Consider the following 25,495-nt stretch of genomic DNA (forward strand, 5'->3'; position numbering starts at 1 on the left):
GACATATAAACTACATTAACAAGTGAAGATTGGTATTATGTATTGGTATTATGTCGAGTTATTGAATATTGATAGGTGAGTGAAAGTCTTCTCAAAGAAAGCAATGTGCTTCCACTAGGGCCGGTGTAAATGGAGTGGAAGCATGACGGAAATTTACAATCCCAATATATCACATTTTAAAGAAAACAAAACAAAACAAAACAGAAGAAGATCTTGAACTGGTATGTGTGCTCTTGGGCACCATTCTTTTGCAAGCTAGTCTACAAACGCAAGTTCTACCATGAACTTGTATTAGTAGTCTTATATGTTTCTCAATACATTCGACATATCACAAAGGAGCAAGCAAACACCCCTTCTCCGTCCAGATAAAAGATGGATTACAACAAGAGGCATGCTTTTCCGACTGATTTGTGCAACTATGTTACAACTACCTAAAGATATGGTGTGCAAAGTGTGCTTCAATTGTCTTAACTTCCTCCAATACCCCGCCCAAATGCTAAAGTCCTGGCCTTTTCTCAATCAGCTTCACAAAGCAAAGCAACCTTGGCCTGTTTGAGTACATCAATTAACGCCTTAAGCTGCATTGCTTTTGGGGAGAGGTGGCCTCCAGTAAGGGGGACCCCGAACAATCCAGTCAAACTTCGCGTTATGTGTCGTACATTGCATATCTTCAGCAAGTCAAGGGAAAATTCTACATCCCATTACCCAACTCACCATCCATATCTATCTCGTCATTCAGCCCTGTGGAAATCTCGTATTGCTACCTCAAGATTTACCTCCGCAAGCAATAGCTTAGCCTTTAGCCGCTTTGTTTTAATCTCCAAAGCATCTATTTCCTCTCTCAGTCTTTTCCGTTGCCCTACCGTTTCCACAAAATTCTTCATACCTAAAGCGCTATGAACAGGGGGCCCCAGCCAAGCCAAGTCAAACCTGAAGGTCTCAAGCTCCTCCCATAAAAGTTTAAGGTGCTCAGAGACATCATCTGTCATATCCTTGACCTTTTCTGTATTCTTCAAAAAATGCAGGAGTCAGATTGAAGCTGTGAATGCCCACTCAGTGGACATGTGACTTCTCTTCTTTTGGAATTCTATTAAAGAAGGATGCCAGGAACAAACTTCATAGGGCAGCGGAGCAAAAGCTTTTTCTGTTTTACACTTAAACCCCTGAAAACCATGAGCTCCCCAGCTGGTGTGGACGATGCATCCTCGTGTTCCATGACAATGGGAGGATTAGCAGGGCTATCGGTGCAAACCTTCTCAGAACTTGGTTCCTCCTGGAAGGCAGACACCTTCTCGTAACATGGTGCCTTATTTGCTGCTGATCAATCTGGAACTTTTAGAGGATTAGATTTGAAGGTCCCTGCTCGTCGTGCTTCTACGAGTTTTTTGTTCTTCTAAAATCTTAATTTCAGACTTATGGACTGCAACCTTGGCTTCAATGATACATGTGTCATTCACAACATATCCTTTACTATGGTCACAAAACTCACTTAGAGGAATTAATGATGTGAAGCCCGAGTTACTGTCACTTTTATTGAACACATGTTCAGTATCTGCAAAGTCCAAATATTAAAGATCACAAAACAGGTGAAGAAATAACAACAAAGGAAGCCCATTCCAAAGCTTTAAATTTGATGATATATGAACTCAATTAAGTTTTCAAAGGCCAACCAAACCCATAAGAAAATATACATATATATGGAAAAATTCAAGATCTGGATCCATTTTGCAGTATGTGACAGAGGCGGGCAACATGACATATGCATATATATATATATATATATATAGAGAGAGAGAGAGAGAGAGAGAGAGAGAGAGAGAGAGAGAGAGATGCTCCAGTAAGTACTTAAATAAGTAACTAAAATAACTAGTTAGTCCTAAAGTATTAGATCCAAGATTAAAAGACTTCCACGGTCCGCATTGTCAAGACTCGAGATCAAGACACTCCAATCTGAATTGTTTTAATCCGGACTGCAGAAAAAGATCTGATGATCAATTATTAACTGTTCATTTTACTTATTTAACAAATACACGCACATATTTATATTCCAAAAAGAACGTTTTATATAGCGAACCTAAGGTACATAATTCAGCTGACATTAGGGGCCAGATTACCCAAATCAATGCCTATAAGATTTTGTTTGTTCTATACCTTAAATAGGAAATTAAACAGTCATCCTTAAATAAGTGCTCATTCTTAAATAAACAAAGTTGCATATTTCCTTTCCTTTATCCACTTTCAGTATCTTGTGCGGTAAAAAATTAAAGTATAGAGACGCCAGTAAGGTATCGATTCATAATCATAAACATAATCGTCATTTGCAGTAAGTGTGAGACAGAATCAAACCAAAATATCCATAACAGGACGCAACAAGCACCAGTTCCCTGTAATAAGTTAGCTTTTCCCTAGAAGTTATAAAATAACATGGAAACAGACAAAAACGAAGACAAATGTGAAATAGGCAACAGGAACATAAAGTACCCTTTGTTAAAGACTCGCTGCTTTGAAGTTGATTAACGATGGTCAAGCTGAATCGCGCATGTCTAGCCCACCCTAATGGCAATGTTGAAGAACCTGTAACATCCAGATAAACCGACAAGTAGTCTACATTGTTCCCCCTTGGATACATAAGGATTCGCCTGACCAAACCAAACAAGGCAATTAAAAAACCAGAACATATCACAATTTAAAGAAATATATTAGCTTGTGAATGGTAGGAGATACTCAAAAAATACCATTCAAAAACACCGATGACAAAGACATCAGAGTAATACTTGACAGCATCCAACTTAAAGAAGTTGTCAACTTTCCATGTGAATATAACAGATGCAAGATTTTCCATGTGAATATCCACTTCCTCCAATTTCTTTATTTTTCTACAAAGTACAAACCCAAAACCCACAAATAAGAAAATAGCATGCCACAATCACACCAAACATCACACAAAATAAACTAGTATAGAAGACCCATAACTTAATTTGTTTGTTTTGGTTACATAGTGACCAAGGCCCAAAAACACAAGTCAGCAACCCACAACACACCTGTATTCTATGACAGAGGGAGGAAGAAACCTGGGTTGAGCAACCCTAGAGATATCCTGAACTAAAAAAGGCTCACAGAGAGGTGGAGGAACATCAAAATAATGGCACCCCAGCTCCATAGTCAGCCCAAAATTAGCTAGACAATCAGCTACACTGTTTTGCTGCCAATATGCATGATTCAGAGAACATATCCAGCTTTGGTTAAGGAGATTCTGGCAGCTCTTGATCAAGTTAAACTGAGGGTGTTTCCAATTAACCTCAACTGGGTTATGCATAAGCTTCAAAACAGTGGTTGAGTCAGTTTCCACCTCAAGTGGGGCCAACCCAGATTTCCAAGCAAGCTCCAAGCCTCTGTATAAGGCCCAAAGCTCTGCTTCAATAACTTTGCCTGTTCCCAAATTTGCAGCAAACCCAGATAACCATTCTCCTTCTTGATTTCTGATCACACCACCTCCTGCAATGCACCCAGATCCACTGCGGTAGCTCCCATCCACGTTGAGCTTGTACCAGCCATGGTGAGGAAAGCTCCAGCACAACAACACCTGCTCCTTCTTAACCTTATTATACTTTTTCTTTCTGTTCAGTGTACATAGAAGAAGACCCACAAATTTCAAAGTGGTTTAATTTATCGTTGAGGTTTTGGTTTTAAAAAAAATTTAACAAGATTGCTATGAAGAAATAAAGGTCAAGCTTTGAAGAATTAAAGCCACTGGTCGGAAGACTTACCTTCCCATCGAAGATTCCAACAACTCAGAGGCGGACTCAGAGACTCTGCTGCTCTAATTTTTTTTTTTTTTTTTTTTTTTTCTTCTCACGGCTTATAAAATAACTACTAACTTAGCTCGTTTAGAACTTAGTTATGACCACACTTGTATTTGATTTCAAATTTTTCTTTGTCTACCACAAAATTATGTTTGATATGAATGGTTATAATATCCATGGTGGATATATTTGTTGTAAACTTCCTACTTTAGAAAGAAGATACGGAAGCCTGTAAGTCAAAGATGGATCCCAAAATGGTAGAGCTCACTACCTAATTGATTGAAAAACATCATAATGAAAGTATTGTGGAAGTGGAATCCATGTCATTGCATATTCACAGGAAGCCAACAGAATTTGCATATAAGTGGGCTTCCTCCTTTGTTGTAGATGACAGAAATAAATAAATGAAAAACATCAGATTTCTATGCTTTCTCTATCTCAATTCCCTCTCCAATTTCTCTTTAGTTTATAACACGTTATCAGCACGAATATCTCCAAAATACCTGCTGAGTTCTTCTAATCAACACCAGAACAGACCACCTTGCAAAAACTCAAGCAGAGGCTTGGTGGGATTTTCTTTTGTTTTCCTAGATAACCCACTTCACAAATTCAAGAACCAGACTTGGTTCACAAAACTTCTCATAGGTCTTCAATTCTTCTCCATATTCCAGTGGGCCCTAAGCATAATTCAAGCTTCTCATACTACCACTACTACTTCGTCTTCTTCTTTTATTAATTCAAATTTCAAACTGAATTAACCAAGAAAGCCTCAACCTTTTCATCAGCTTCAGAGCAAATGCGCCAACGTGCTCTGCTTCATAAAGACTCAACCAGTCAAAATTGAAGCCAACCCATTTGAGGAAACAAACACCCACTACTTCACCATCAACTGCAACTCCCACCAAGCACAAGTACCCGGCAACTGCTCCTACCCCAGATTTGGACAGCCCACCTGCGCCTCCGGCTGAGGCTCCTGGAGCAGCAAGCCTCGAGGCTTCAACCCCTGGTCTTTCTGTAGCTGCCGATCAGCAAGCACGGTGCCGATTCTGCCAATAGATGCAGCCCCTCTTACTCCACCATTGCCAGCGTCTTGGTATCTTCAAAGTTCATGGATGACAATAAGTACTAATGGGAAAAAGAAGATGCAGGGTGCCATTGCTTGGGCTTTGATTGCAAAATTGGTCAGAAGAAACAACATCGAAAGGCTAAGCTCCCTTGTCGATTATTTTATTATTAATCTATACTATTTAATATCAATATAAGTGCAGGAGTGCAGATTACAAGTGGAAAGCATTTGATTTGAGAGACAAGCATGATGCCTTCCACAAACGATAATAATATTATCTACTATATTATTTGATCTTGGTGTTGATAAGAACCCACCAATAATTGCCTTTACTTTATCCATATATATAGTCATTCTATGGACGGTTTCACCTCCTATATTTTTAGTGGTGGTTTTATCCCCACATTTATTTTATTTACTGTATGGAGTAGGTTTATTACCCATACGACACAATTTATTTGCTGTATGGTGTAGGTTTATTACTCATACGACAATATTTATTTAAAAGTGTGGCGCGAGTTTATCGTCCACATAACTGCCTTTACTTTTATTTAAAAGTATAGAGCAGAATTAGTGCCCATACAATCACGTTTACTTTATCGCAAATTTACTTTTACTTAAAGTATGATGTGGAATTAACCCTCATACTTTATGAATTTACTTTACCGCACATTTTATTTCATTTAAGGTATGGTGCAGGATTAACGTCCATACAGCAAGCAATTTAATTTATGAATTTATTTTACCGCACATTTACATTTATTTAAAGTATGGTGCGGGTTTATCGTCCATACTAGTAATTTATTTACCAGCAATTTATTTTATGGATTAATTGTGTTGTATGATGAGTTTTTACAGTATGCAGATCAGGACCAGAAGTTCCTTGATCCTCATCATACAATTACATCAGGACTTGAAGATCCTTGATGATGATATTAATATGAGAGCTGGCAGTCTCTCCGGTACTATACTTGTAAACAAGAGATCGGACTTGAAGATCCTTGATCCTTGACATGTAAATAAGGACCTGGAGTTCCTTGATGATGTAACAGTATTGTATTGGTTAATATGTCGTACATATGAATAATAACGGTATTGGCAAATGTACACATGAATAGACACATATTCATGACTTGATGAATAGTATCGTATACATGATGAATAGTGACGTATACATAAATATTAACCATTTTGGGTAAACCGTCACTATATACAAAAGGGAACCTGCAGTTCCTTAAACTCATGGATGAGCAATTAAATGAGATGCCTAAGTTTCTCAAAATATGGACAATTATGTAAGGACTTGAAGTCCCAAAATATGTACAGAAAATTGTAAAAATGTCCATACCATGAGAATATGTGATTTTGGCTCGAAGTTCAAAATCTAAGGGGATTGAATATCCATACCATGAGAATATGTGATTTTGGCTTGAAGTTCAAAATCTAACAGTGTTGAGAACCTAAAGTTCCAACAGTCAAATTGACAACCCTTGAGGTATTATTGCAAATTGTGGTACACCACATATTTCTTTGGCATAAGAGAATGATGAATTTAATAAAGTTCGATTCTGTTATAATCACCTCAAGGAAGAAATATATTTTGTGAATTCCGGTTGTTAAAAATACACCGTGAAATGGATAATATCAGTATAAACCTCAAATGATGAATTGAGGCTCCTCACATATTTTGTTATATCTGGGCCGGAAGCCCATGGATCCAAATATATGAGAGATCCTGAACTTGAAGTTGTGGGTATATAGTAGTTAATGTTCTTCACTACTATATTGCGATATTATCGTGGCTTTTACTCAATTCATATTTCATGTCCATTTTGAAAAGACGTAAAAACCACAGGTGTAAGTTTAAGAATGTGCGCAATTATTATAACAGGAAATGAGCATACAACAGATAGATTTTTTCCACCTGCAATGAATGTGCAGGCCCTGTAAAATCTATAAAATTACATTATGTTCTGGAAGCCTCTGAAGGAAGAGGACGGCGCCTCTTAAGCTTAGCCATGAGCCTCTCGTGGTCTCCCAAAATTCTTTCATTGGAGACCTGCAGCATGTCTAGCCTTCTCAGTGTATCAACAGAGTACGAACTCACCAGTTTCAACAAGGCATTATTTTCTCCTTTAAGTTTCTCAACCTCCTGTTGAGACTCATGAAGCATTCTTTGAAGAGACGAATTTTCAGTTGTTAGCTTCTGAACCTCGTTTGCTCTAGCACGCAAACGATCAGCCATGTTAGAAATAGAAGCAGCACTCTGAATGCTAGAAGCCATTGAGTCATCAATAGCCTCTTCCTCAGACCTCCCTGTCAACAACATTTCATCCATTGGAGTAATGAAATTCCTAGCTACTATGACAGCAGTAGCATCATTCATCATCACAGAATCATTAACTGTTAGATGACGATTTTGGGATACAAAGGATGGACGCCAAACTTTGGCGTCACTGGTTGTTGTGGGAGCATCATTTAAATTGAAATAATTTGAGCAGGAAGAAGAGGAAGCCATTTTAAGAAGGTTTCAAAGAAAGTCTTACAAAAACTAAAGTTTCAGAAAATGAAGAAAGTTGAATTGAAACGCAGTTGCTCCAATCAAGTTTTGCAAAGACAATATCTATAGACAAAAATGTGGCAACGTTTCTAGGATCCCAATATCTTCTCGGATCCCCATATTATCTTTTTTTTTCCCAGATTCCAAAACTTCAAGCGGCCTCTGATAATGCCTGTTGGCACTTTCGGCGTTTTCAAGTATTATTTTCGTCGAAGCCGATCTTGCTTTGCGGATTTCACGGAGCTATTTTTTCAAAAGCACCCCGAGAATCTCGCAATTTTCCTATGGTTAATTTGAAATTCACCGGTTCTACCTATTCCTCTTATTTGTGTATAAATGTGTTACTAATGAAATTTTCTTTGCAGAAGACATCCAGTTTTCTCCATACCTAGTGATGCGATATCTACTTGTTTTTCTTATCAGTGAGCACTCAATATGCCCGAGAAGCAAGACTATCTATGATCATCCATTCAGGAAGCGAGACTATCCCTGATCACGTTTCCGCTACATCAGGGAACTGTGAAGGCGGCCTTATGCTCTAATCTCCTGAGGTCCTTCTAGACTATGAGAAATGAGAGCTTGTTTTCTGCTCCCACCAGCTTCCTTCCTTGATTGCTTACCTTACCTTGCAATCAATATCACAATTTTTGTATCTTTTCTTTCTTTTTATAACTCTATGTTCATAAGGGATTTTATTTCTTTAGAACGAACATCCGAAGAAAGAATCCATGCAGTGATCCTAACTCTAAGGGTTATTTGTTTTTGACAAAGAGAAGAATTGTGATTTTTGCTCTTGCAGGATATAACTAGATCATCAAGCGCTACATTATATTTACTGGGCCGATACGAGCTTGAATGATACTTGAGAAAAGTTTCTCCCACCTAAGGATGTAAGCAATACTTGTGTTATTTTATGCTTATATACTTATTTGATATTTTATCTTGAAAGGTAACCAAATGGGGAGATAAGTCAGTTCCAAAAGAATGTCTTGTATGTATCCATGAATTATTAACGCAAATTTTACAGATTGCAAGTTGGATACATTGGTAATACACTGCACAGATTAAAGTCCCATAAAATATAACATGGGTATAGCAGTAATCAATATGATGCACGCCTGTTGCGTAGCAAATGATGTGGATTGAAGTCCCGAAAGGACAATCCTTTGACATGTCAATATTGATATTATGCACGCCTAATGCGTAGCAAATTGTATGGGTTAAAGTCCCAGAAATTAATTGACATGTATGTATTAATCTGTGGCATGCCCGCAGCATGACAGATATATGGGTTCTAAATGTTCCAACTCCCTAAATGGAGATTATCCACACCCTACTATAAAATAACGCTCCATTGGAGGTTATAATCCACATTCTCACATAATAAAAGCCCCCTGCAGTGGCTTGGGTACCCAAAAAGCAAAGAAATGCTTATAATTGATGCATGCGCATGCACATGAGAATGGTGGGATCATGAATTGATGAATGACAAATTTTGATTTTGGAGTAGCTACTCAAATCATCAATGGGCTGTGTTGATTGGAACCACGCTCAATTATTAAATGTCGACAATATCATTGGCCAAAATGGAATGAGGTAATTCCATTATAGATAAGAATGAACGTGAAAGAACAAACCCACAATACGAACCCCAAAATTTGTTAATATTGAAAGTTATACTTGGGTGTTCGGAATAAAAGGGAATATACCTACTTTGTATGACACAATATTTTTGGCATAAACAAGGAATGTTGGGTTTTCTCCATATTTATAGATTCAATTGTGCCCCTTTATTGCACATTTACGGAGACCAACATGTTATCTTTAAGGGTTATTAAATGCACGAAGCATATCACCAGAAGTGATTCCCTAAAGATGTATAAATAGCTGGGTTAAAGCTATATAATGTGTCATAAAGTTTAATCCCTTTAAACAAAATCCTTGAAATGATTAAAATTGCATGAAACAAGTCCCTGAAGGACATGTGCCTGAAGCACAAAATTTGTACTCAATACTAATGTGCATAAATCGCCTCAGTGAGTACATTGATTATAATATGTTTGCAATACATTAAAGCTTCTGAAGAGTTTAAGAAATATTTGTCTCGACCTAACGATCGAGCGTTGTGCCAATGAGATTTTTTGCTTATACTAAGAAAGTATTGAATCACTTTTTGAGGATTATCCGTTGAACACTTAAATGTTTTTCTGGAAGTATACTAGACTGGATAGAGCTCAGCTCCATCACCACCACTTTGGGATGATGTGAGGCATATTTGATGTTATCTCCGCATGACATCATATACGGGCATGTTCTTTTCGAGTAAACTTACTAATAGCCCAAGTGTTATTGGATATGTGGACTCTGGAAATTTCTATGGTCGCTTACTAGAAAAAGTTAGTCATGAAGTTTTCAGGGGAAAATATTCATCAGGGGGAGTGTGCTATTAATAAAGACCTTCACACACTGTACTCTTTTTCCTTCATCCAGGTTTTTATCCCACTGGGTTTTTCCTGGAAAGGTTTTAACGAGGCGGTGTCGCCCAAGTTTAACTCACAGAAGCAGTGTCAACTATGATATTCAGAAAGATGATCAATAGTATGGCTTAAAGATATTTTGCCAAGCATCAGGGGGAGCGTGCTATCAATAAAGATCTTCAAACAACTGTACTCTTTTTCCTTCGTCCAGATTTTTATCCCACTGGGTTTTTCCTGGCAATATTTTAACGAGGCAGTGTCACACGCGTGCTGATATACACAGAATTTTTATGTTACACCTGGTTATGTACTCTTTTTCCCTTCGACCAGTTTTTTTTGTCCCACTGGGTTTTTACTGGCAAGGTTTTAACGAGGCATATTCCATACCATTTGTGGTCTTCAAGGGGGAGTGTTGTAAAGTTAAAGATGGATCCCAAAATGGTAGAGCCCACTACCTAATTGATTGAAGAACATCATAATGAAAGTATTGTGGAAGTGGAATCCATGTCATTGCATATTCACAGGAAGCCAACAGAATTTGCATATAAGTGGACTTCCTCCTTTGTTGTAGATGACAGAAATGAATAAATGAAAAACATCAGATTTCTATGCTTTCTCTATCTCAATTCCCTCTCCAATTTCTCTTTAGTTTATAACAAAGTCATATATTTCATTGAGGTTAATTTTATCATTTGCATAAGTTATTTGTTTTTAATAAAAACATCAATTTTTGGACAAACAATTAATGAAAATGGATTTTGTGAAAACAAATTGAAACCTTAGAGGGTGTTCGTGAAATTTTTGAGACCTGAGAGGGTTTTTGAAACACAAGAAACCTCAAGGGATGTTATTGTAAACTCTTCAAATTTTTCATTGTCTTCATCATCTTGATATTATCGATATTATAACGATATTTGGATCAAATGTTGCTAAAGTGTGAGAGAAATTATAGATGTCGATATTTTTCGATATTATCGATATTTATACGATATGTGTCCATGTTTTAAAATATGACTTGAAAAAACGATAATATCATCAATATTTCGTCAATATTATCGATATGGTTAGGGATGGCAACGGGCCGATTAGGGGCCGGGTATGACAATACCATCTTCGTCCCTGCTCACCATCCCCGTCCCCATCCCCGCCCCAATCCCCGGTTTAGGTTTTTCGGGGAATCTCGGTCCCCATCCCTGTCGGGGAAGTACCTCCCATACCCGCCCCAATCCCCGGTTTTTAATAAGATATTTCTTGTTAAAATAATTTTCTAAAGCACAATCACATCATTGTGAAATTTTAAAAACAACCACCACAAGATATTTCTTGTTAAAATAATAACTCAACAAGGCAAAGAAGGAGGACAAAAAACTTGAAATAATTTCTATCCAAATCTTTAGAAATTTTTCAGTAAGCACAATAAATCCATCTAGTCTCTAGGGTAACTTTGTTTATTATATTATATTAATATATATTGATTATAAATAAATATATTACTTATCGGGCCGGATTCGGGGATGAGGATAACAATCCCATTCCCGGCCCATCCCCGGTCGGGAATTTTGCAAATTTGATGATTCCCGTACCCGACCCCGATTTCCCCCCAAAAACTCCCCCCGTTAGGGCCGGGGACCAAATGGGGACCCGACCCGACGGGTATTATTGCCATCCCTAGATATGGTTGTACTTACCAAGTTCTACCTTTGTTGTTAGTTTGTATATCTCCTAAGCTATTGGGGAAGTGCCCCTTGCCATGTTTTCTCCACAATAAATTTTGTAGATAAGAGAGGAATTTTGTAGATAAGTTTGATTAATTTGTTAGACGTTTAAAAGGAAAGAAAATGGGAAATTAAATTTTCTATTTATCTTGCCATTGATTTACCTTGTCACAAATCCAAGAATATATGGCTTCACTTTAGGTTTAATAATAAAAGCATTGATAGTGTGATCAAAATAGCCATTGCAAAGCTCAAATGAAAAGTCAAGCAATGTGAAAGCCAGCAGAGAAATCATATTTATCTTATACATATAATTGGATCAAACACAACATAAATTCATTTATCTTAGTTGTTCCTTTCCCTGGTGTTATGGATGCCTAAATATCTACGTTCAACCAGGACTGGAAATCCACATGAACATGATGACTTTAGTAAAACAAAAACAAAAACACCATATCATTATTGTAAATCAATTCTTATAAAGAAAAACAGCAATGAACAGGAAAAGTGATCTTAGAGATCCCCAAACTTATGGACCTTGAGTCAATTCTCCAATCAACATTCTTGTATCCAATGGCAAATCCACCAACTTCCAGTAACTCATCAGAAGTTCAAGCTCAGGTGTGTCTCTCAAGTTGCTCCAAAGATAAAAGAATGCGGGGTTTTCTCAATTTAAGCACAAAGCAACGTGCACGGGTAGTCAATTGAAAACACTCAAAAACTTAAATTACAAGCTAATAAGACCAAAAGTACAACAACAACAACAAAAACACATGATTTCTTAGTGTACTTCACATTGCAGTTCTCGGGGAAAATTAATCAAGGGACAGAAAAGCTAGCATCATGAGCTCAATTTACATACGGAAAGGTTTGTGATCATTCTTTTTGTACAGCTGCGTCTGTGTCGGAAAAGTAGTCATGCCTGGAAGGTGATTAAAAGCACGAAAGGAAAAATAAAATAAAAAAGTCAAACTCAACCTGTCAATAAACTTGTGCGCATGTTTTGATACTTTTCAACAAAACCATCTTTATCCATCCAAAACAATAAATTGCTACTTTGCACCAAAGATGAACACTTAATTCCCAAATCGTATATTGAACATATGAGTATATACTGGATTCCAACTTACGTTATTTTGCGTGACAATTGAGCCAAGCCTGTCCCAGCCATTGCAACATTAACACTAAAAAGATTCCAGTTTTTCTGCAATTTCAGAATAATCTCATGAGAGCTTCGCAATAAGCTGCAAGTAAGTTTTTCGGAAGTATCAAAGAATAATTTTTCTTAAGCCGCACGAACATTTATCTGATGCAATTACGAAGGTCACCATGTGGCAAATCATATAGAACTGAAATAGTTATATACAGCCAATCAACCAGACAAAAGCACTACTTCTTGTGTAATTATATAGGTCAGTCATTATGAAATTCAACCAGCTTCAATAAAGTACGGTGAAAAAATTAACCAGCCAAGCAGCACTGTTAGAAGGCAAAAGAAATGCACAGAAAGGTCCAGACACCATCAGTTCAAAATGAAGTGTCCAGAATAAGTGTTAAGGTAGCCCAACAAAAACCAATTCCCAGAAATCCTCTTCCTAAAATCCAATGCAATGAAAAACAGGCTATATAAAAAGAGAGACTTGCTCAATGAGCAGCTGCTATGTGTCTTCCATCATATTATGATGGAAAATCAAGGGCACCTGTTTCCTAGGTGCAGTGTCCATCAAAGACTGGTTGATGAGTAGCTGCTAGAAGTTGGAAATAGACTCGAATTGGCTGGTGGACTTGCCAATACAGAGCTTTAAGACAATGTACTTAACTTTTCTGGATTTAGCACATATGCAAAATATGGAAGGAGAAAATTGAAAGAATATATATATGCAAGTAAATCTAAAACTGAGGAGCAAATACTTCATGCAGTAAATGAAGCGGCTAGAATACACAATGCAGGTTGGAAGGGTCTAACAGATTCTCCTCCAGAGAGAAGAATCTGCACTTATAGGTAACTAGCTATTTGGACAAGATTAAATCCTCTTTTTTCTTCATCATGGCCTTACAATGCACAAAGATGATAATTTTGTGATGTTAGTGGTCGTGTAGCAGGTTTTGCAGCTTATGATGCAACTATTATAAGTTTGTTGGAACTACTTTATAAAAAGCAATAAGTGTTGGACCCTAACATCTTTCAGAGCCAGAAAACAAACATACCGGAGTAATCACCATACTGTAACGAGACCAAATAAGCCCAGTGCACGTAACAGCTGCAAAACAATATTTCAGGTATGATATATACCATAATTCTAAACAAAGACATAGACAGCTGAAAACCTGTATTCCCAAAAGGTGCATACCTATTTGCTGAGGATAAGAGATATTTTCAGGTGGCTTTGAGAAATCAGCAATATTTGCTATGCTAATGCCCCATTTAAAAGTTGGAGCCCAAAAGTGAACTGCATTATCATGAGACACTCTTAATCTACGAGTCACTAAAATAACATGGCAGGTTCCGGCACGACACAAAACAACTCAATAGCCCCACCTAAACACCTAATTATCATGATTCATGACACATTTTGAGGGTTAGAGCAGAGACTTGAGTTCTTGAGATTGAATAAATTATTTATCTCGTACAAAAATGTTTTAGGCATTAGGCTAACAAGTTAGATCCACTATTTTTCTTACTCATGAAATTAACACCAATCCTGTCAGTTATGCCGGTCAGTATAGGAGGTGGTGTTTTCTACAGTAAACATGATTAAAGAATGATTGCACAATTAAATGGAAAATCAATGGATGAATTCATCATGCACTGAAGATTTTGTGTGTAGTTGCAATTGAACAGAAATTTTAGATTAAAATTTTCTACATTTTCTAATGTTCCCTCCTAAATTCCTGGCTGGTTCTGTAACCAAAATGAAGTGCATCAAAATTGATCATCTCCGCATATTTTAATGAATAGAAAATAAAAAATTGATAATTCCATTGTCAAAACCTGATTGTCTGCATGGATTAGCCAAAACCCAGATGCCAAAATTCAATCTTTTACAGGATCGAATCTAATACAGTATAATAAAGTTCAAAACTCTTAAAACCGTATAAGAACAATTATAGAATGTTGAAGGAAAACATAAAAAGAAAAATGAAGATAACGAACTGGTTTTAGGGCCTGCTGGGTGGTTCCAGAAAGCTTGGACCTTTGAAGCTGCCATGGGAGATCGGTTTCTATCTGTCTGGCTCTGTCTTTGTGAGTTTTGGGAAAACAGGGTGAAGTTAGCTTACCACATCGTGCCACCTACTTCGGGACCTGACCGACCAAGTACAAGGTTCTAGGCTTGTGCCCATATTTGGAAATTTTTTTTATCAGGTTGTACCATGCAGATTTTTTTAGTTTATGTTGTACTAGAGGAATATTTTTTAATCAGGTACCATATAGTCTTCTTTTTTTTTTTTTCATAATAATTTTTTGGAATTATTCATTTTATTAGTCTCTGAATTTATACCCGATTTGTATTTGAGTCCCTCAATTTCTAAAATCGTTTCCGTGGTCCTTCAATTTTAATTTCGTTGGGACAAATGGTCCTGTCGTCAATTTTGTTAACTTTTTCTGTTAAATGTAGGGATAAAATAGTATTTTATATTATTTTTAATTTCTAATTTCTCAGTATTTCTTTCACCCAAAAAATAAAATTAAAAATTAAAAACTAAAAATTAAAAAATCTTATTCCTCTTCAGTCAAACTAAAAATTAAAAAGAATATAAGTAGGCCCTTTTTCTTAACTTTCATCCTCAAGTTTTTTCCAGGCGTGCGGTGCCCAATTGGCAACATTGGTTTGCTCAACGACATGGCGCAATATAACAACTGTTTACTCTAAAATTCCGTTGTGTTAGTGTGGAAAAGTATATTGCAATTGCAAAATATTAAAAAATAAAAGGGTGTATAGTAAGTATTAAAAAACAGAAGGGACACATAGGATAGAATACCCAATTAGCGAAGAAGATTGCAATTGCTATTAGTTTCAATTGCCTTGACAATGAGCTGAAACTAAATAAAGAAGATTGTAATTCTGTTTACTTCATCAGTCTATTATCTCAGTCTAGCTTTAAGAGAGAGAGAGAGGAAAGGGCATAAATAAAACTGAAACTAAAATTTATTTGAAATTGTATTTTAAAAGCAGGTGTTTATATTACAAACCAATGTGATTTATGTTATGTTCCCTAACTTCTATTGTAAGAACCCAAAACAAAATATCTAAAAAAGAAAGAAAATATCTAAAAAGTAAGGAAAATATCTTTTAACAAAAAGACTATTTTACCCTCGCATTAATTAATAGGGGAAAAATTGACTTTTTGATTGGAAAAGAATTTGGCAATTCCGTTTACGCCATTGCGTAGAGCACGGCGAAACGAGTCCGTAGACACAGAGTAGACCAGAATCGGAGCCGTAACGAAGAAGATATGGTCTAAAAACCGCGAAGGGGCAAAATGGTAATTTGACCAAAAAGTCAAATTTTTATCCCCCTCTCTCTCCTCCCCCGTCACTTTCTCTCTCCTCTCTCTCTCCCTCCCGATTGCACAGCGCCGTGCGACGCTTCGACTTCCAAGCGACGGCCCGGCCACCACAGGCCGAGCCGATCTCCGGCAAGGGCACCGTCGGGTCCACCTTCCTCTCGCCGTCATGACCTGACCAACCTCCACCCGTGGGCCGGCCTGAGTTGATCGGAAAACCATGTTTTCCGACGGAGGTTCGTCCGAAGCCACCCGAACTTCCAGCCTGAAATTCTCCTTCGTTTCTCCACCAAATCGATCGAGTAAGGTATGGTTTCTCAGCTATTTTTCGTGTTCTAGCTGATGGGTATATGGGTTTCGATCAATTTTAACTCTAAGGGGTTCAATTGTCGATTTGAAGTTTGGCCGAAACTTCGGCCGCCAAAAACTACTATTTCCGGTCACTTTTTGGGGTATGTCCAAGAACAAAAGTGACTCCAAATGCGGTGTTTTACCTAGGATAGGAGTTTGGAGTCTTGGTTCCGAGATTTGTTGGCCACCCGAAATCGCTTAAGACACCCAAATCTGACCGCGCGTGCTGGGACGCGTGGGTGAGGGTGGTGAAGTAATTATGTACAGTTTTGAGATCCTCGTGTCGTCACGAGCGCGTAGGATTTCGCGGATCTCGATTCGGAGTCCGTTTGAGCCCCGAACGAATTTTCCATATCGCGCGATCCGTGGGTGCAGTGTCGTGAAATATACGGATCGCGTTGAATTTTGGATATGTCGGTCTACACGATGTCAGGATCATGTAGGATTCGACGGATTGAAAATCGGAGTCCCGGATACTCCGGAATCGCGAACCCTGGGGCTAAGGTTTAGATTTTAAGCGATAACGCGATTTTAACTAATCCGACCGTCCATTTCAGACCAAATTCGCAGAACATGGTTCCCTCTCTGTAAGGAACCTTCAGGGAAGCCCAGATTGACCATCAGAGATCGTGGACCCACGGGGTCCCGGGTCGGCCGATCGGGCAGTGTATCGCTTAGCTGAGCGTCGGACCTTTTAAAACTGGTCCAAGTGTCTGAAAAGGCTAATGTGGGCTCAGGAGTAACTTGGATTTGAACGCACATATTTCTAGGAGCCGGGGGCAGGGTGTTTAATTTAATTCTTTTATTCAGCAGTTTATTGATTTATTATTCATGGATAATCAGGCATCAGAGGCCCAGCCGACCAGTAGGAGGAACCTTCAAAGGGTCAAATTAGCTCGGATCATCTGTGAGTGGACTTTCTTCCATAAATGTTTGATATAAATAAGTTATATAAATGAGTTATACAGATAAATTTACACAAAGGATTTTATCATAATTTTATATAAATAAGTTTTTATAAATAAGTTATTATAAGCGAATTTTATTATTTGATCTTGAATAAGTATTTTGTAAGCCTTTGAGCATGTTTTATACTGTTAAATATTTGGAGATACATATATGATGAAGGTTATATCTAGAAGCATACCTTGAGTTTTATATAACAGTATAGCAACAGCATTGAGACTACAGTTAATTTATCAGATTTCAGAAGTTATCAGATTTTCTAATTAAACCACCATGTACCCGTTTATTTATGGTGATTACCCAGAGTCGGACCGATGTCTACGGACATCCAGTCTGATTATAGTTCAGTCAGTGCACTTGACTTTGACTCACGAGTTTCGGGGACGCTCGGACCGTGAGTGCCAGGATTTGCGGCTCGGCAGACTTGGTGTCCCGAGACCTGCCAGGATTGCGGCTCGGCCGACTCTGTGTCCCCGAGACCTGCCAGGATTGCGGATCAGGCTGACTACGGTCCCCTGCATCCTGCCAGAGCGACTCGAGCTGACTTGGTGTCATCGAGGAATCTGCCGGCGGATCATGCTGATCATAGTCCCCTAATTTCGCCAGTTTGCGGCTCGGGTAGACTGCGTGGCGCCCGAGACCTGCCAGGGAATTGACGGATATGACAGGGGTACAAATAGGTGGTATTTCCAAAGGATTTTGAGTTTTCTTTTATTCAAGGATGACTTTCAGTTATTTTATATCGGTTTCTTAGTATTTGCACATTTATATCTTTATATATTTGTTCGGTTATACCAGTTCTTTGATTTCTCCATGCAGTGATATCTTTGATCAATTATGTAAGTTTATTCATCAGCATACTGATTCATGCTTATAGAATTTCTTATATTGAAATATAGTTAAATTATCGATATATATATATATATCCTTAGTTATTTCAAAACGGGGGTATTATATTCTGGCTTGTTTTTAAGAATTTTATTTTGTCCACTCACAGTTTAAAACTTGTTTTTCGCCCCCAGGCCGTAGAAGTACGCGGGATCCACCACCGGGCCATTCATAGCTTCCGCGCCATCAAGTAAGGTAGAGTTTAGTAGAAAATCCTTAAAACCTCGAAAACTTTAGAATATGCTCTAATATCTAGTATTAGTGGAAAAACGAAGTTGAGATCTGTCACTTGAGACATTCTGGCTGTTGGGATGAATTTATTGATTGTTTAACAGGTAGAAAATTTTGGGACTGGTCAAAATACAGGGGAGACTCTGCCGAAATTTCGGCAGAAGTCGAAGAGAAATTTGAAAAGAAATTGAGATAAAAAGGGTACAAAGGTCATCTGTGCCCGACATCAGCCAGGTGTCGGACGCGCACAGGACTTGGCCCGAATTCCAAAGTGGAAATTGGGTCGGGTCCTGTCATCTATAATCTCTTTTCTCACATTTTTATCCATTTTCTTCTCCATCTTTAGTAAAATAAAACAAGAAATTTTCCAAACAGACCATACTCTTTTAACAGAAAAGTATGAGGCTTATTGATTCATCTGAAAATGCGCTCAGACCAAACAAAAATAGGGTGTCCTTGTTTTTTGTAGGTAAAAATAGGGGTATATGATTCATCTTTTTCACTTACCATCAACAAGAAAGGACAATGTCGCATACTATTATAGACGATGAATGTGCAGCTAGGAGAGCAGCTACTTCTGAACTTTCTAACTTCAACTAGCTGACTGGTTTACTACTGGCTTTCTGCTAAAATATGAAAACTATGAGAGAATATTTGTTTGTGGGAATTTTCTGTGTATTCTTCTCCTTGTAGGAGGTTATATTTATAATACAACGAAACCTGAATGAGCAAGTAAATAATAAATTCATAAATCTATTTACAATAGGAAATCAGGAATTAAAGTAAATCAATTACAATTATAATAGGAATTCTTGGTGTGTAAGGAAAGTAAGTCAATATCCACAAGTCACGCTAACACTCCCCCTCATGTTGGTGCATAGATGTCGCCAATGCCCAACTAATCCAGTGAATTGTGGAATGCTTTACTGGAAATTGCCTTTGTCAAAATATCCGCCAATTGATCCTCGGATTTCACAAAAGGAAACTGAAACACTTTAGCCTCAAGCTTTTGTTTGATGAAGTGTCGATCCACCTCAACATGTTTAGTACAATCATGCTGAACCGAATTCTGTGCAATGGCTATAGTAGCCTTGTTGTCACAAAAGAGATTCATTGCGGATGTAGGTTTATACCCAAGTTCAGTAAGCAACTTTCTTAACCAAAGAAGTTCACAAATCCCTTTAGTCATGCCTCTGAACTCGGCTTCTGCACTGGATAAAGCAACTACATTCTGTTTCTTGCTTCTTCATGTCACCAAATTACCTCCCACGAATGTGAAGTAACCCGATGTGGATTTTCTATCTGTTACATTACCTGCCCAATCTGCATCTGAATAACCATCAATATTTAGATGACCATGTTTTGAGAACATAAGTCCTTTTCCAGGTGCAGACTTCAAATATCTAAGTATCCGAAGAACTGCATTCATATGGTCTTCACTTGGAGAGTGCATAAATTGATTGACAACGCTCACCGCATAAGCAATGTCTGGTCGAGTATGTGACAAATAGATCAATCTTCCCACTAACCTTTGGTATCTTTCTTTGTTAGTTGGAACTGGATCCGGATATTCTCCAAGATGATGATTCTGAACAATTGGAGTGTCCGTAGGTTTACAATCTAGCATTCATGTGTCTGTCAACAAGTCTAAGACATATTTCCTTTGAGAGAAAAATATGCCTTGCTGCGATCGAGCCACCTCAATTCCCAAGAAATACTTGAGTCCACCTAGATCCTTCATCTCAAACTCCGTAGCTAGATAGTCTTGTAGCTGTGATATTTCCTGTTTATCATTCCCAATAATAATCATATCATCAACATAGATTATTAATGCTGTTACCTTCCCTTTTCGATGTTTCAAGAACATAGTATGATCTGAGTTGCACTGTTTGAAACCATTGTTCTTCATTGCCATGGTGAACCGTCCAAACCATGCACGTGGTGATTGTTTCAATCCATACAATGCTTTTCGTAACCTGCAAACTGTTCTAGTCTGAGTAGTATTATATCCAGGAGGAATGTCCATGTACACCTCCTCCGTGAGTTCGCCATGTAGAAAAGCATTCTTTACATTAAATTGGTGTAGTGGCCAATCCAAATTAGCTGCAAGGGACAATAAGACTCTGACGGTGTTTAACTTTGCAACTGGAGCAAAGGTTTCTTCATAGTCTATACCATAGGTCTGTGTGTACCCTTTTGCCACAAGTCTTGCCTTGTATCGCTCGATAGATCCATATGCATTGTGTTTTATAGTAAACACCCATCTACATCTGATAGTCTTTTTTCCTCGGGGTATAGTCTCCAATGTCCAAGTCTGATTTTTCTCAAGGGCTTTCATCTCCTCTTTTATAGCTTGGACCCACTTAGGATCTTTCAATGCTTCAGAGAGCTTGGTTGGAATATGGATAGCAGACAATTGATGCACAAAATCCTTGAGTGGTTCAGACAGCTTCTCAGTGGATACATGATTTGCAATTAGATACTTGGATGTCTTGCCAATATCAGGTGAATAACGGTTTGGTGGCTTCCCACAATTTTGCCTGAAAGGTAATTGATATCCAATAGTTTTATCATCTAAATGCACAATCTAGTAGGAGTAGTTACCCCAAGGATATTCTCAGGAGATTGGTCTGTTGGTACTGTTGAGTTAGAGGGGGGTCTTCATCTTGTTGTTCTGTATTGTCTGTAGGTGTGAGACTCGGATCAGAAATATCTTCGCATGGATCAGGTGGGTCAGGCAATTGATCGCTATGAATAGGCGATTGGTCGCTTTTCGACAGAGAGTAATCTCGTGCTCCAGACTCGGAATGATCAATCATTTCTGTACATAGGAGAATTTCTTTATTTTCCAAGTTGCTCCAATTCTGCTCTTCACTTCGTATCTCCCCCTGAAGTGTAGAATTGGATGATGGTTCATGGAAGAACAGCTCAGATTCCAGAAAGGTCACATCCAAAGTGACATAGGTTCGTTGGGTAGGAGGGTGATAACAGCGGTATCCTTTCTGATGAGTGGCATAACCCACAAAAACACAACGAAGTGCACATGGATCAAGTTTGCTACGTTGATTTTTGTGGAGATGAACGAAAGCCACACATCCAAAGATTTGGGGTGTGAGTACCAAAACAGAAGGCAGAGGTCTGTGTTGTGCAAGCACCTGTAAGGGAGTTTTAAAGGTCAGCACACCAGAAGGCATGCGGTTGATCAGATGAACCGCGATGACAATAGCATCATCCCAGTGATGGCGAGGAACATGAGCGCCAACCAGAAGTGCTCGGGCGGTTTCAAGAAGATGTCGATTTTTTATTTCAGCAACACCATTTTGTTGTGGTGTATGAGGACAAGTCGTCTTATGGATAATTTCATGTTATTGGAAGTAAGTCTGAAAGTCATGATTGACAAATTCTCCACCATTGTCTGAGCGAAGAATCTGGATTTGAGCATTAAACTGAGTTTTCATCTGTTTGTGGAAGGACTGAAAAGGAAAACACTTCGTTTTTATTCTTCAGCAAATAAAGCCATGTCATCCGTGTACAATCATCGATGAATGTGACAAACCATCGAACACCAGAAGGAGCAGTGATAGGAGAAGGTCCCCGGACATCAGAATGAATTAACGTAAATGGAGTAGTACACTTGTTCGTACTCAACGGGTAGGGCACACGGTGACTCTTGGCCAAAATACAAGTATCACATGTGAAGTCAGAGTCCTTGAAACCTGAGAATAAATCTGGTATAAGATGCTTCATATAACTAAAAGACGGATGTCCCAATCAACGGTACCACAACCAGATTTGCTTTTGTTTACTATCAAAGGGATGTGTCACGCTGTTAGCCATGCCGGGACTGAAGTCATCGACATAATATAGCCCCCCTCTCTTAGTACCACGACCAAGAATCTCCTTAATGTGAATATCCTGAAGCAAATAAAAACTCGGGTAAATGAGTACACAACAATTCAATTGTTCAGTAAGCAGACTAACTGACAACAATTTAGTGGATAAAGATGGAACAAGTAAAGTATTAGACAGTGTGAGAGAGGATGAGAGTGCAACAGTGCCAGCCCCTGTCACAGGATAAGTAACACCATTGGCATTTGCAATGCAGGTTCGTCGAGGTTGTGTAGTATTCAGAAAATCATCAGGATCAAACGTCATATGATCAGTTGCACTGGAATCAATTATCCAGCTCCTGAAATCAATCTTATCGGAAGTATGGAATCCATAACCAGTACCATTACTAGTCATATTGCATTGTCCTCGATCTGTAAGAGTAGCCCACCAATTGGGGTAGCCATGCGATTTAAAACAAGTCTCACAAGTGTGTCTCGGATCACCACAATATGCGCAATTTGGTCCATGTGTCGGGGTCGTTAGTCTAGAAGTCATAATCTGTGCAGCGGAAGATGCATAGGATACAGGTTGAGTAGGAATTTGGATCGGAATCTGATCCCGAGTCGAGGCCGGAGTCGGAGTCCAAATCAGGATCGGGGTCTGAATCAGAGACAAATTCGAGGTTGGGGTCATCATCGGAGTGGGGGTTGGGGTCGTCTTCGGAGTCGGGGTCGTCGTCGTCATAGTCGGGGTCGGGGTCGTCAAAAGAGGATCCTGATTCTGGATCAAGTTTGGGGTCAAAGTTTGCATCTGTAGGGGCGGAGCCATCTGGACACTCAACTCAACGATGGTTGGTTGAGAATGAGAGAAGGAGTCAGTGGTGCTACCTCCATAAGGGTTGAAAAAATCATCAACCTCCATAGCGGTGGCGGAGGTTTGAAACTAGAGTCAGCAATACCAAGATCGCCGCTCTGGTACCATGCTAAAATATGAAAACTATGAGAGAATATTTGTTTGTGGGAATTTTCTGTGTATTCTTCTCCGTGTAGGAGGTCATATTTATAATACAACGAAACTTGAATGGGCAAGTAAATAATAAATTCCTAAATCTATTTACAGTAGGAAATCATGAATTAAAGTAAATCAATTACAATTATAATAGGAATTCTTGGTATGTAAGAAAAGTAAGTCAATATCCACAAGTCACGCCAACACTTTCAACCCTTAGAGAAAAGTGTGCTAATAGCTTGCCTACTAAACTACTATTGTCATGCTACCAAGCATTCTCTCTTTCCTCGCCCAAGGGTGCACTAAGAAAGATTGCTACAACGATAAAAGGAAATAGTATATACACCCATAAATCATAGAGTTGCCCTCGCCTACCTGCACTGACTACCTCGCCTTACGAAAAACATTTGAAATGTTACATTTTCCATCCTCAATTACCTTTTCCTTCGGCAACGAACATTTCAGTCTAAATATTATTTCAACATCAAAACACATATATTAGTTATAAGAAACCCCCAAATGGATAAGGCAAAGAGAGGGAAAGAGCATGAAACCATTCTATCACAGACAGGAGCCCGAGCATGTTAGCGCTATGGACAACTAGCCTTGCACAAGAGATAGGAAATAAGCAAACTAGGACCGATGGGAAGGAACTCGCTTGCTACCCTTTGACTGACTTGCTTTCCTCCATGATTTGGCTTTCTTTCCCGGAATGACTTCCCGAAGGAAAAGACTTAATGCTTAAAACTCCTAGCTCAACTAGCTCAACTAGGACTGCTGAAACTCGTGTTTTAATGCACGTCGTACTGTACTACTGCATGTAATAAGAACTTTGTCGGGTGTAATGTAATACATTGATAAAGGCATATGAATATGTTATCCCAATTGTCACGATATTCATCGCCTTTGTTAGGAATAGCAGGTAATCTCATATCAAGATAACGATTGGCAGGCTAGACAAATATTGAATTAACACAGGAATGAAGAAGTAAGGCGAGGGAGCTGTTGAGATTGTACGAATAGGTATGTCATTCGTGGTTCCATATGCAATGTTTATATAAGAAGGGACATAGAAGGAGGTGCTAGTAATATAATGCAAAGAGGGACTTTAGTCTCATATTCATGTCGTTGTTATTGAATGTACCCTCGTCACAATTGAATCAGCCATTGAGTACATACAACCTCTGGCTCTTGCTGCTGCTTCACTAAGTATGCAATTTGGAGCTCTTGCTGCTGTTGTCGGAAGGAGTAAGAACTAAATACCCGAAGTCAACCACTGGTGGTTCAAGAAGTGAATCAGATTCATCCTTTAATAAGTAATAAGATAGTATGAAAGCATGGAAAAATGAAAGGATGATTGCATTGTGTTAAAGCTATGATATATAAGATCAAAGAGTTCCAGAAATGGAAATTATGAACTTTTTTGTTGTTTTGGTTGAATTGTCGAGCAAAGTAAATAATTGTGTTTGTTGATTTTATTGATGTGTCCAAATGAAAATTACTGATGATCCACTTTTTTGTGTGGAGACACTCCAATGGAGATTTACAAAAGCTGAAAATTGATATTTCATGAAGTAAAGCATTAGTTCCAATTACATTACTGTAAAAAAAATATATACATATATATATATATATATACAAAAAATGCACAACATTATACAAGGACATGAATTGGTCAGTCTATTATGACCATTGAGAGCATAGAAACAACCAACAGACATCATCAATCTTGTTGCCCTTAGCTTCAGTAGTTCTAGTTGCGGTAACTCTACACAAAAGACTACTTGTTACAACCCTCTCAACCGCAAGCAGTAGTTCTCTTCCTAATATTGGATAAAATCACAAGTTTGAATATCTCCTCCCTCGTTAATGAAAGAAGAAAAATACATTTTATCTAAAAATCAAGATAACATTAAGATAGTGGGAATCTATAGAAATTGTGAGAAAATGAGACTAAGAGAGTGGAAGAGTACAAAGAGAGAATGAGAAGCAATGAAGGTTTTGAGGTAGAGTTGTCAAACGACACATCCTGGCCCATTTAAATTCATGCCACTAAGTTATTTGGGCTGGGTTAGGTCGACCTATTTAATTAA

General features: G+C 38.3%; 1 protein-coding gene and 1 pseudogene across 3 annotated transcripts; both read right to left on the reverse strand.

The window, feature by feature from the left end:
- Positions 1–211: 211 nt before the first annotated feature.
- LOC117623824 lies at positions 212–3,833 on the reverse strand (annotated as a pseudogene). The gene is made up of 6 exons (XR_004585233.1): positions 3,768–3,833; positions 3,042–3,617; positions 2,736–2,876; positions 2,482–2,639; positions 1,373–1,552; positions 212–1,332 (listed from the first exon to the last, which is right to left on the reverse strand). The product of XR_004585233.1 is annotated as an MATH domain and coiled-coil domain-containing protein At3g58370-like (transcript).
- Positions 3,834–12,060: 8,227 nt separating this feature from the next.
- On the reverse strand, positions 12,061–14,961 carry LOC117624752 (mitochondrial pyruvate carrier 4-like). Of its 2 annotated transcripts, XM_034356185.1 has the most exons (5): positions 14,776–14,961; positions 13,973–14,071; positions 13,830–13,882; positions 12,752–12,825; positions 12,061–12,543 (listed from the first exon to the last, which is right to left on the reverse strand). In XM_034356185.1, exons 1-5 carry the CDS (start codon positions 14,828–14,830, stop codon positions 12,498–12,500), a joined length of 327 nt encoding a protein of 108 aa, XP_034212076.1. In that variant the 5' UTR covers positions 14,831–14,961; the 3' UTR covers positions 12,061–12,497. The 2 variants fall into 2 exon arrangements, with proteins under 2 accessions (XP_034212076.1, XP_034212075.1); XM_034356184.1 differs by having other exon boundaries at positions 13,830–14,071.
- Between the last annotated feature and the right edge of the window lie 10,534 nt (positions 14,962–25,495).

The sequence above is a fragment of the Prunus dulcis genome, chromosome 4, assembly GCF_902201215.1.
Source record: "Prunus dulcis chromosome 4, ALMONDv2, whole genome shotgun sequence".
NCBI lineage: Eukaryota > Viridiplantae > Streptophyta > Magnoliopsida > Rosales > Rosaceae > Prunus > Prunus dulcis.

What these genes read in the sequence shown, in the direction of transcription:
- LOC117624752 (XM_034356184.1), bottom strand. Translation starts at nt 14,830, where the DNA reads ATGGCAGCTTCAAAGGTCCAAGCTTTCTGGAACCACCCAGCAGGCCCT. An exon ending in CCCAGCAGGCCCTAAAACCA is followed by an intron (nt 14,072 to 14,775) that starts GTTCGTTATCTT and finishes ATGATAATGCAG; the next exon opens with TTCACTTTTGGGCTCCAACT. An exon ending in ACAGTATGGTGATTACTCCG is followed by an intron (nt 12,826 to 13,829) that starts GTATGTTTGTTT and finishes CTGAAATTGCAG; the next exon opens with AAAAACTGGAATCTTTTTAG.